General features: G+C 49.0%; 1 protein-coding gene across 28 annotated transcripts in view; it reads right to left on the bottom strand.

Moving 5' to 3' along the window:
- The window catches only part of LRRFIP1 (LRR binding FLII interacting protein 1), an 82,864-nt gene that overhangs the window by 14,602 nt on the left and 55,615 nt on the right, over positions 1–12,647 (bottom strand). For 16 of the 28 annotated variants that reach the window (XM_078071510.1, XM_078071529.1, XM_078071528.1 and 13 more), the window contains 8 exons: positions 11,575–11,610; positions 11,051–11,173; positions 9,524–9,595; positions 7,583–7,753; positions 5,594–5,686; positions 4,524–4,616; positions 3,341–3,433; positions 1,735–1,876 (listed from right to left, as the gene is read on the bottom strand). In XM_078071510.1, the coding sequence (XP_077927636.1) occupies positions 1,735–1,876; positions 3,341–3,433; positions 4,524–4,616; positions 5,594–5,686; positions 7,583–7,753; positions 9,524–9,595; positions 11,051–11,173; positions 11,575–11,610 (823 nt within the window). The remainder of the gene's footprint in view (positions 1–1,734; positions 1,877–3,340; positions 3,434–4,523; positions 4,617–5,593; positions 5,687–7,582; positions 7,754–9,523; positions 9,596–11,050; positions 11,174–11,574; positions 11,611–12,647) is intronic. The other 12 variants (XM_078071513.1, XM_078071521.1, XM_078071523.1 and 9 more) reach the window with 4 other exon arrangements.

Below are 12,647 nucleotides of genomic sequence, written 5' to 3'. Positions count from 1 at the left end.
GCTCCTGAGAAAGCAGCCTGGTGCCCTAAACTCCTCCGCCCCACCCCGCAGGGTCTGGTGGGAGGGCCAGCAGGTGGCAAGTGCTTACGATCAAGATGACCACTGAATCAATAATAAGTTATTCATCCATTGAAGAAGTACAAATTAAAAACATGCTATGACTTTGGAATGGACGCTTATATTTTAGATTCTCCAAACAAACCAACCCCCGGCATATCAGATGCCATGTTGCTGAAAGTCAAAGCCTGATAATTTTATTACACCGTGGTCTCCACAGGTGGGTGCACTTACCCCAGAGAAAATGGGAGAAGTAGTAGGGCTTCTAGTTAGTTTTGCTTCACCCTTTAAAGATGTCCATCAGTGAATACGTTTTATAACACACACTTTGTACTGATGAATAGTATGTGTATATATAAATTAAAAATACACGTATTGGAAAGTTCCCACAATTCTTTACTGATAGGGATATGTGATCAAAAAACATTTGGACACCACTTACAGAAGTGGTATTTCTAGTTCTTTAAGGGTTGGTTTCATAATGGTTAACAAAGATTTATAAAACGTATGTTTGAACAAGAGCAACATGATCAAATTCCTAGCTGCTCACACAGCTTATAGATAGGTAGGATGGAAACCAATCAATTTATCTTCTCTCAGTAACTTTTAAGCAATCAAAAGCGCCGTGTCCCTTTAGGAATCATCGAGATAATGAGGTACATCTCCCTATGAAGCAAGTCCTGAGAAGCTGGGGCCTACAGGTTTCTACATTTCCATAAATAAAAAAAAAAATAAGATGAAAGCTTCTATATGGAAATTAGAGACATGGGCTCTGAGCGTATTCCAGCCTCATTGTAGAAAGCAGGAATGCAGTGGGTGATAAGGGACAAGTGAGCCTTACCTGCCGGCTGCAACTCCAGGCTGCACCCCGGATTCAGAAGGCTTATTTTATCCAAAAGCCAAATATTATGACCAATATTAGTCGGTGAATCTTTTCAGATATTTGCAAATTGTATCAAGTATTCTTACAATCTACTGGATTCCCCAATTTATATTCTTTCAGAAGCAAAAACTGACGTACAAAGGAACATCACCTCTGACAAAGGGGAAGGCACCCCTTCACCCTGCCCACACTCCCCACCGGGGGCTGCCTGTCCGCCTCGCCCCTCCCCGCCCCAGCCCGGGGCCACTGAGCGGTAGCCTGAGAACGGCACCCAAGACATACTCTGTCACAAGCCCCCATCTGCTGTCCACGGCACCTCACACCCTCAAAACACTTCACGGTGTGTGGGATGCGCAGTGCTGGCTTGGAACCAGGGTTAACTATCTTACTTTACGGCCTCTGCTATTCTGATCTTTGGAGAAGTCTGTAACGGAGTGAGTTAGGAAGCCGTCCTCGGCCCGTGGCGGAGGAGAACCGACTAGCACTGTCAGAACTGTCCCTTAATTTCTGAGACGATTCACCTTGCATTCACAGTTTCACGTGGTGGCTTTGAGAAGCAAGAGAAATGTATTCCTTAGCCATCGGTGGTGAGCACTGGACAGGGATGCACACCGAACAACACACGTGAGTGACCATATCGTGTGGCAAGGGCGCTCCCCAGAAGTGGCAGGACGCATGGCATGCTGTGTGAGTGTTAATTGATCAGTGATGATTACGTCAACTCTGATAACGCATGGAAGGTGAATCGATGCGGACTAGAGGATGAAAAGACCCGAAGGAAGGTGAGCACTTACCTAGCATCCCATCCCCTGCCGTCCTGAGGGCGTTTAACTCTCCTTTCGTCATCTTGGAAGGACCTTGGTGTCCGACGTCATTTAGAGCGTCTGAAGTCTCTCCATTGGTAGCTAGCTCTGAATTTAGGACTATTCCATGTTTCTGGGAACAAAAACAGACTCGTTGTAATAATGACTGATACTAGGTTAAACTCTATTTTATTAATAATAATGAAAAGGAAGCTCTTTTTTCCTGAAGTTGAGGAAACAGAATCAGAGAAGTGGTAGACACCACACTGGTAAGTATCCTCTCAACATACACAAATCTGGGATGTTCTCCTCCACGCTCCAGTCCGCATCCCAACGGGCTGGTGATGAGACACTGCTGACATGCATCCTTTTTAACTGGAGGTAAGGCCTGCAGGCCACCACACAGTACTGCGGCATGCAAGTCACTGCAAAGTGACCTCACTTTTAAAACCCTGGTTGCATTCTTTAAAAAGAGAGACAGAGATAAAGAAAGAAATACGTGCGTGTTCTGAAAGGAATAAACACAACTTATGTTAAAGAAGGAATACAGGGACGCCTGGGTGGCTCAGTCGTTAAGCGTCTGCCTTCGGCTCAGGTCATGATCCCAGGGTCCTGGGATCGAGTCCCACATCGGGCTCCCTGCTCAGTGAGGAGCCTGCTTCTCCCTCTCCCTCTGCTGCTCCTCCTGCTTATGCTCTCTCTCTCTCTCTGACAAATAAATAAATAAAAATCTTTAAAAAAAAAAAAAAGAAGGAATACAGAAGTGGCTAGAATGTTTGGTATCTTCAAGGGAAATATAATTCATCCTCACTACACTGTGAAACACTCTAGAAACAGTCACACTTCACATGGGTCACGGACTCACTTGCTACCCCCGTGCTCACAGCTCTCTCCTTGAGCTTGGAGGAGGCCCCAGCGCCAGGCTCACAGCCCTGGGAGGAGCGGTGATAGGAACCTCTCCCTCTGGTTGACTGCTCTGGCCTTGACCCCTGATAATGAGCAGCTGACCCTGATGTTTCCACTGACGATCTCAGAATCTGCCACGGCCATACCCTCTTCTCAACACTGTCTCCTACAATGTTGATTACCCCCCCGAGCCCGTTTTCCTTCACTTGGTGTCCAGCCAGCAGCTGAAGACCCCTTGACGTGGCGCAAACAGGACATGGAACGTTCCTCAACCCATGGGGTCTCAAAGTCTAATTCGTATGAGCCTCCCCCACGCCACCAACCAGCTGGAGAAGTCCTTAAATTTGAGCCTTTAATATAAAGAAACACACACGTTGTCTAACTTGGAGTAATGTCCTGGAGAATGTATCAATGGGTATGAGAAAAAAATGTAAGCAGTATATAAAAAATTCTTGGAAATCAGAGTTGCTTTTGAGATCAGATACGCTTGTGAACATCTAAAGGAACGGGCAGACCCGACTAAACCTACGTTCATTCATTTCATGGGTCTCTTCAGTGTCAGTTAATCGAAGATTTGAATTGATTAACAGAACTCACATCAATGACACACAATTAATTAACACCAGTACACACACACAGTCATTCTTGAGAACATGGATTTTTTTTTTTTAACTATGCTTTGGCTTCATACCTTTAATTCCTCTTTCAGCATGACTACTTCTTCTCTAAGATCATCTCGGTCACTCCTTATGGAATCAAAGAACTCTTTCTGCCTCTCTAAAGCCTGAGTGTGAGCAGAGCAAAGAGAGAGAGAAGTTTGCACAGGTGAGCAGGTGACTGAAGCGAGAACAAGGAGGATTCCACTACATAGAACACCGCCAGAGTTAAAGCACTGTGCAGAATGTGCTTCAAGATACAGACAAATACTAAGCAAATACTAAGCTTCTCGTGAATTTATGGCAGCCAAGAACATTGCCTCCTGCCTCCTTAAAGGCACTCAGAGGCTGCTGTATGTGCACAGCTTTCCAGCGCGGTGAGAGAATGGACACAAGCCATGCACCCATTCAAATGGGAGATAAACGAGGAATAAGAAGAAATGCGTAAGAAACCCCAAGTGACGACTTAGACTATTCTTCTACATTGATTCTTGGCGTTCGCTGTCGCAGAGGAACATAAAGTGGTCCTAAGGCAAACACGTGCGCACGCTCGCCAAGTCCTAAATGAGTGTGGATGAGGATACAGAAGGGAAAACCAGCACAGCCTCCCGTGGCACATGCCCCGACGCTGTGCTCCAACATCTGGAGATCTGCCTCAGAGCCGTGCAGGATGGGCTGCTGCGTTCTGGAAGCCGTTTGTCATTGGGAAGCATGGTGGTTACTCTAAGTGGGCTCTTGTCTTCCTACTCGTCACTCCTAAAGGCAGGTGGGCTGTGGTTGCTTTTCTTGTTAAAGGAGAGGGGCCTGGGGCCTCCACGGGGACAGGTCAAGGAGGGAACTCATGGGCACAGCACCCGCCACCTTGCAGCTTCCTCAAATGCCTTCAAGAAAGGCCCAGGCCACACCGGACAGAGAATCCGAGAGGCCCGAGCCTCCCCACGTCCCACCTGCCCTAGGGTGCCTCCCTCACTCCTTGTATCTCAGGCTGCTGCTGGCCCGCTCGGTGCAGGCTCAGAGCCCAGTTAGCGTCAGCAAGGTGCCCACCCCATGTCGGAAGTGCACTTCAAGTTCAGAGTTACTGTGAGCTTGAGTAAACTAGTGTATTCTCCATATTATCAGTTCTGTGTCCCGTGGGGGCGCATGCATGCTCACACAAGCGTTTCTGCATCTGCTAGCGGGCTGCCCCTTTGAACAGTTTCACAGACTCGGGAGTCCTACCCCTATCTTCTTGTCTTTCCACTCTATTGTTTCCTGAAGATCAGAAATCTCCCTGATATAACTCGCCTGCTTCTGCTGTAGCTGTCGGATTTCCTGAGGAATAGGAACAGATAGAAAGAAAGCAGATAAAGGGTTAAGCAGGAAGACAAAGTGCAGGGCTCGATAATCCGAGAGCGGTGACTGCCCGTGAGCCCACAGACACGTGTGGAGGAGGGTACCAGCCCCATTTCCTGCATTAGCCCGGATTCGCCTCTGAATGCCGGAACCTTTTCCTTGGCCTTAGCCTCCAGCGGCCAGAGAAGCAGGAGAGGCCCTGCCTGGGGCACATTCTTACTTACAGGCACTAGTTTAAGTTCTGATCAAGTTAAAAAGTTAGAACCAACCCTGTATCAGTTTCCTATTGCTAAGGTCACAAGGTGCCATTAATTCAGCAGCTTAAAAACAACGCGAATTTATTCCCTTATACCTCCGGAACTCAGAAGTCCAAAATGAGTCAATGAGTCTGATGCACTAGAATCAAGGAGTGGGCAGGTCTGGATTCTCTTCTGGAAGCTCTAGGGGAGAACCCATGCCCTCCCCGCCTTTTTTTTTTGGCTTCCAGAGGCCACCGCATTCTTTGGCTCTTGGCCCCTTCCTCATGTGGCACCAGCCTTGCTGCCCCACCCCTCCACCGTATCTCCTCCCGCTACCTCTCTTGCCTCCCAGCATAAGGACCCCGTGATGACAGTGGGCCCCCAGTTAATTTAGGGTCACTCCCCATCACAAGGCCCTTAACTGCACCATACCTGCACCGTCCCTTCTGGTGCATAAGGTACCACATCCACAGGTCCCAGGGATGGGGACATGCACATCTCAGGGGGCCATCATTCTGTCGGCCACGCCTCCCAAACCAAACACAAAGCCCCCAAAGAATGAGAATCTTCACCAATGAAAGGAACCATTTTCCTTAAGTGAGGCACGGAGAATTAGCCTAAACTCTCAATTTTCGAGGAAACGGTTAACTCTCGTAATGAACCCCCCAAATACTCCTAAGACACAGAAGGAAGAGCAAACGAGGGAGCGCTACTCACCTCCAGCAATTCTTCCCGCTGCTTCAAGGCCTCCTTCACTTCGGCAAACTGGAACTGCAGGATGCTGTGGGCGTGCTTTTCCCTCTCAAACTCCTACAAGGGAGGGAAAGAGCATGGACATGGTGATGGAACCACACTTTCTTTCAAGTTCACGTCCCCATGACTTACGTTGACCTTGGAACAAACTACCTATTACCATGTCATCACAATTTTCAAGGCCTTTTTAGCAGCACAAGCCCACTTCTCTGGACTTTCTGATTTCCTGTAAACATCCCTGTGGACCTGATGCATCAGACAGGTGCTCCCTGAATCTTTCCAGGATGGCAGGGCCCGGCGGGGCAGGGAGGGGGGCCCTCTCCAGGGGGCTGTCTGTGCAGGGGGCCTGGAGGAGGCAGCTCTGTGAAGGACTTAGGTTGGAACTAGCCCTGATTTTGAAATTGGACAAGGAATACGCTTTAGGATAAAAAGAGAGGTAAATATGGTCTACTTTGGCAAGCTTATCTCATTAAGTGGATGGCCAACCCTGTACCCCGGCGCCCCCACTCCAGGGACAAAAGCACAATACTGCACAATCCATGAGGATGGTCTGGTACCCAACAGTTCAGGACAGCAGGGTATATACCTGCCAGGTCGGTCAGGGGGTTCATCTGGAAGGGACGTGACCTTCGCTTCTCACCCTGGCCTCACCTGCTCACCCACTTTCTGAAGTTCGAGGGTGACCGGTCCCCTCCTAGCTGTGACAAGGGCCTGCCTATCGGGCTCTGCTTGGTCCCTGTTCCCCAGCTTGGAACAACATTCCAGGATCATCCAAATTCTCTGGAATTAGATTTGGGGGTTCTTGGTCTACTTCCTGATGCCTGATTGAGGACATCCTAGGAGTGTTTAGGATGCATCAGAGTGCCCTCCCCACAGTGGGGTCCACAGTGAGCATCTGCTCCTATAACCGTATAATCTATGTCATCATCAGGTCTCACGGGAAGCTTCTCCTTTGTTTCAGAGTTTAGCTCTCAGGAACTTCATAAATAAAATTCTTCTTTAGCTCCTAAATTCTATATAGTCAAAGAAGGAGACCTTTGAGTTGCTAATGGCACCTTGGTTTTAACCCTTGGGACTTAGGGGATAAAGCCAGTTAAAAAAAAAAAAAAGTGACCCAAATTAGATTTTCTGTTTACCTCAGCAACTCTGAAAAATTGGACAATATCCTAGGGTTTGATAGACCAACTAATTCCTAAAACTGAAAAACAAGTATTCCCTGCTTTATATCCCACAAAGAACATCTAATTAGTCTTTTGTCATTGATTGCAACATAGGCTCGGACTTCTTGCTGCTATCATAATTAACTTAATTTAGCTTAATGAAGGTATGTAATTCTTAAATGGAATAAAATAAATGAATATATTTGCAACTGGCTCTTTCTCGATGCTGTTAGAAGATAACAAAATAAAAATCCAGAAACGTATCAACAGGAAATTATTATTTTTTTAAAAAGATCTTATTATTAAGTCATCTCTACACCCAACGTGGGGCTCAAATGTATGACTCTGAGATCAAGAGTTGCATAGTCTACTGGCTGAGCCAGCCGGGTGCTCCAACAGGAAAATCCTGAAAGCACCCAATTATGTCCATCCAAACATGTTGGTTCTTTGTAGGCTTGTTTTTTCCTGGTTACAACTTTATCTTACATGCAAAACACACAATGTTCTCCCAGTAAAACTGTCTCTAGTTTACAGAGTGAAATTGTGCATGTTAATATTTCAAAGCCCTCTGCAAAGAGCATGGCATTCTTATTCACAGATGTTTGGGCTTCCTGGACAAGTGGAGAACCGCTATCTACACACATACACACACATACACACACCCCCCACAGACACGCCATATGCCACACACACACACACCCCCCACATACCACACACACACACACACACACACACACACACTCTCTCTCTCTCTCTCCCCCCCCCCACCGTTCTCTCTCACGCTGGCGCTTACTTTGTTTTTCTCATCGTACTGCCGCCTGGACTCAGCCAGCTGCTCTTCGAGCTCCAGCAACATGTCCTTTAGGGTATCGACCTGGTACAGGAAGTTCGTCTTTTCATTGTCCAGCTGAGCATTGGAAACCATAGCCTTCTTATACTTCTCTTCAACTTCTGCTAGTGAGTCCTGCAGAAACCGCGTCAGGTTTTTGAAATTGTATAAGAGAACAAAAACAGAGATTAGCTCAGTGGTCTTTGAAGAAAATAAAAAATAAAAAACAAAACCCCCAAAAACTAGCCCTATTTTTAGACTTTATTTCTTAGGGCAAATGGATCAGGATAAGAAACACACGATAATTTCAAATGCACAGAAATTCCCCCCTTTCAATGGGGTCAAGTCGGTTATTAACCACTCAGAATATTAGTTATTAACTTAGAAAGTTAGTTCTTAATTGTGTCTGGGAGGAAGACGGCTTCCATGGCCATCAGCACGAGGGAGACACGTGACAGGGAGGCTCTGGGCCGGAGCCCGTGACCTGACCGCGGGACCTGGTGGCGCCCGTCGTGGCGGCTTGGGCCGTTCAACAGGTTTTGGAAGTAGTCCCTCAGGAAATGTGACCAGAACCCTGGCAAGAGCCAGGCGTGTCGGCTGAGAGAACGTGACACCTGCCACTAACTGCCAGCTGCCCGTCTGGGCTTGTGAACCAGGAGAGGATTAGGTGGAATTTTAAGTTTCGACCTACAGGACGACTCAACAAGCTACGCACGTCTCCCTGGGTCTGTCCGGGAAGGACAGAGGGCATTCCTTTGGGAGGACAGCCCCGGGGAGAGAGGCCTGCAGAGGAAACACGGCCCTCCCGCGGCTCACACTCTCGCTGGCCAGGCAACGGAGGGGAGCAGCAAGTTCGTCCCCAAGCACAGATCAGGGGAAGGGGACCCCAGAACAGGGAGGGTGAATCCCCAGGGGTGGGAACCACCTGAAGCTAAAGAGAGGTGGGCACCGTGTGGTCAGGGCCTCTGAGGCGGCCCCACGGAGTTCCGCACTACGCTCGTCTGCACTTGCGACCCAGGGTGGCAATTTTAGGTGGGACCCGTGGCTCCTGGGCTGGTTCGGTGACCCCCTTCTCACCACACATTCAAAGTCAACCATAACTTCCCCCTCTCTTCAAGGAGAGGTGACAAGCATGCCGGGGATTAATTCGTCATTTTAAAACCAACATGGCCTCTGGTTGGTGCCCCTGTGATAGAAAACTCAGACTATCCTGGGGGTCCTTTCTGGGAACCTGAAGAAGAAGTAACAGGCTTGCCATCTATTGCTAGATCCACAGAGAACAAGGTCCTCAACTACCCACCTCACCACCGAGGGATACGGCAACTAAATTTCCTGGTTGGCACACGGCAGTGATAACGCATTCTTACAGTAGTGTCTATTTGCTCAAATAAATCCGAGAGGGTGCACGTTCAGACGCTGCTTCAATTAGTGAAACTTTACAACATGCAAGCAAGTACTCTGGGTGTTTCAGAAGCGTGGCAATAAGGACAGCCTTCCCGGTACACATCCAACGCTTTGAGAAGCAAATTAAGTGAAGCATTATTTGTATGGAGCGACTACGGACAGTGAAGAAAAACCCCCAAACCCTTCTGCAAGCATACGGTGCACTTCTGTGGGAAGTGAGAAGAAACCTGGGTGTGGGCCGGGTGAGGAGGGTGAGTCAGAAACATGCATCAGGAAGTGTGTTAGTAACTGTTTCTACTGAGGGTTACAGGGCTCAGGTCTCAGTTCAAAAGCTGCACTGGGGAGACCACTCGGGCACAAAGCCATGCCCGCGTTCCTGCCACCTCGAATTCTGTAGTCTGGAGGCTCTTGAGAGCAAGCATGCAGTCTATGTGTCTTCTTTAGGTTTTCTGAAGTTAAACTGGGTTAATACCATCAGCCCACACTTCCGTAAACTGGTACCTTCATCTCTTTCAACCCCTGCATGTATTTGCCTTCTACGTCCTGAATCTGGTCCTTTAACTCATTCAGTTCCTAGGAATTGGCAAAGAGGCAAATGACATCGGGGGGAGAAAAGTGAGCACGACCACAAAGAAAGAGAAGCCATCCCCTAAATCTTTTCTACTTCTGGGTCGTTTCCCTCATTTGGGGAGTCTGGGCAGTGATTTTCTTTTCTTCTCTTTTTTTTTAAGTGTTGAAGAAAAATAAAATGAATTTCAAAATCACAAAGCTTAAAACTGAGGTCTATCTCATATGATATTGTCACAAAATTTTACAAAATGCAGGTCTATATCATTATATTTTTGCACAATTTTATAAAACAGACGAAGGAGGTTCCAAAAGTGGAACAGGTTCTTTTACTCATATTTGATAGTTAAAACTCAGGCTCTTTGGGTTGCTACCCAGTGCTAGATAGAGGAAAATACTAAAGGTGGGACTCAGCCGAGCTCCGTCCCTGCATTTACAGAGCTTCGCGTCTCTGCTCCGCACTCCTGGGGCCCGGTGTCTGGTCTGAGCTAGACTCTCAATACACGCTTGCTGAGCGAATGAATGGTGCTCTCAAGACTACGAGCAGAGACGAATCAGGATTGCAGCAAACTGCACTTGGATGTAGCAAAGGAATGGGCAAAGGGCCGCTGGAGGCCCAGGGAGGGCGCGTGGACGTTTTAGGAAGAGCGGCCCACAAAAACTGTCCTTACAAAGCACAGGACTCTGAAGGCACTCTTAGGGAACCTACATCCCTTCTCTGACCTCCCTGGCAGGCGGTCATCGAGCTTCAGATACCACCTGCAGCGGGTTCCCTTTTCACCAGTTTTAATTAATAGAAAATTCTTCCCTCAACGAAGCCAAATCCCATCGTTGACGTTTCCCCCTCGGGCCTTGGCTCTGCTCTCCAGAGGACAGCCAGTCCCTTGAGGTTCCTAATTACTTTTCCAGACAGTCCTGCCTTTGTCTCTTACATGCTCAGAGTGGCCCCCATCGAGTGGTGAGCATGGAGCACAGAATGATGCTTACATTCCAGTGGGAGGAGAAAAAAAATCACTAAAACACAACGATGATCTAATCAAGGCATAGTGTGCATACTACAGATAGAAAGGAGGGGCATATTCTAGGCAGGGGCGGGGGGACACTCAAAGGGCAGGGGGGTGTTGTTGGGAGCAGTGAGTAATCTGGTGTCCAGAAAAATGGAGACTATTCCAGAAAAATGGAGACCACCTGTCTGTGCACGCCAGGGAAGGAGCTGAGCACCGCAGGGTGTGTCCGAGGGCCTGGGGAGCGCGGAGGGCACAGGTCTGCCCAGCCGGGGTGGGCAGGCAGGTGCAGCTTCCTGCGGGAGACTCTTATCTGAGCTGGTGTTGGTGTGACTAGAACATGTAGACATGGGGGAACTGGACCCAGAAGAAAGATCCGGAACTTTACAAACTTATGCTCGAAGACTGATTTTCCTAAGAGGCTCCTCTAGGTCACAAGGTAGGTAGGCAGCCTTACCTTGATTTCCCTAATGGACGCCTCCGTGTCAACAGAGATGGAGGTGTCCCCACTTCCCCTCCGAGAGGTCCCGCCCAGGGAGGCCAGGGCGGCTGCAGACAGGCCGGGCAGGCTACGCGAGCCCTGCAAAGCCACAAGGACCGAATGTGATTTCAGGCAAAACCAGAGCCCCCTGCAAGTCTACTGTATGTTGTCAAATCTCCAGGGGCTTATGGAAAGCAATAAAGAGAGGTTCACTTTGAGGGGCCTCATGGAGGCCTGGGAATTAGTCGGGGTCAACCTGATGCTCATGCCTAGGCCCACGGTGAACGCCTCTGCTCTTCGCGGGCTTTAACACCCATGCTGGAAGTGGCTCCGGGGGACCCCCTGAAGGACGTGGTGCCACATGCACGCCCTGTTCCCTCAAGGGTGAGCATCTTCATTCAAGATTAACCAACGTATTCTCTTGTCAGTTTCGTCCATACACGTTGGGCCCCTCGCGGTTTATCAACAACACAACATAAAGGCTTCCAGAGATTCCTTACCTTCTCAGTGAAATCTTTTTCTGGTCTCTCTTCAACCTGTGGAGGAAAATGGACAAATACGAAATAGTTAAGAGCATTAAATGGATAATACGGGTTTAGAGGGTAAGATGGTAACAGGACATTAGCTTCCTTTGTAATTTAAAAACCGCTTTGCCAACGAGACCCGCGGATCCGCTTCTGCCAGGCCGTGCTGGGCACGGTGGTGCTCGCAGGCAGCTCACGGTGCCACCGTGAACTTCACCGGGTGGGTTTTCAATGTTCATAATTTCCATGGGAACACGATGTCTGAACGACATACACACCGACCGCAGGAAGATCCTAATCAGGGATTTGTGAATGAACCGAATCGGCACAGGTTTCCTTCACAGCTTCCCACAGCCCTGCGTGTTGGTCCTGACGGGGGGGGGGGGGGGGGCGGGGGACGATGACAAGCTCCAAGCCTGTTCCCCCCGCTGTTACTATGGTTACAGCCGGAGAGCAGGACCAGGCCTCTTGCTGCCTGGGTCTCTAAGGCAAGAGGAAGCAGTGGAGCCCATTGCAACTTCTCCTACTTCTCCTGAATAATGGAGCCGAAGTGAAGATTCTGGTTTAACCATCTTGGGATTGATGCCCAGAAGTGGGGAGCTGGCAGGGGGGTGAAGGCACAGGAGAATCTGCCAGGTGAAAAGTGAGACCCCAGAATCTGGCTTTTCACGTGTCTCTGAGGCTGCTCTGTCCCTTCTTCAGGCAGGACTCTCGGGAGACCCAGAGCAGCCTGTGGGCCGTAGCTTTGCCCCCAAGGGAGACCCTGCACCTTGAAGGGGTCTGGGGGCCAACAGGCTGAGGCTGACAATGGTGCCATGTCTTTCTTTGCTGAGCATCCCACAAAGGCCAACTTTTTCTTTTTTCTGCACATTTAGGGCTCCATTCCATAAGCCCATTGGGAAGGTCACAGAGGGTGAGAAAACCCCACACCCACTTGTCTCCAAACCCTCTGGGGGAAGCTGACAACTAGCACGTCTCCGATCCTCTTTCCTGTAGCTCAGATGTTCTTAACTCTGACCTCCAGGGAGCCGACTGCAGACCACAGCTCT

This window comes from Halichoerus grypus, chromosome 4 (assembly GCF_964656455.1).
Source record: "Halichoerus grypus chromosome 4, mHalGry1.hap1.1, whole genome shotgun sequence".
NCBI lineage: Eukaryota > Metazoa > Chordata > Mammalia > Carnivora > Phocidae > Halichoerus > Halichoerus grypus.
The sequence above is the reverse complement of the archived record's forward strand: the minus strand, read 5'-3'. Positions and strand labels throughout refer to the sequence as shown.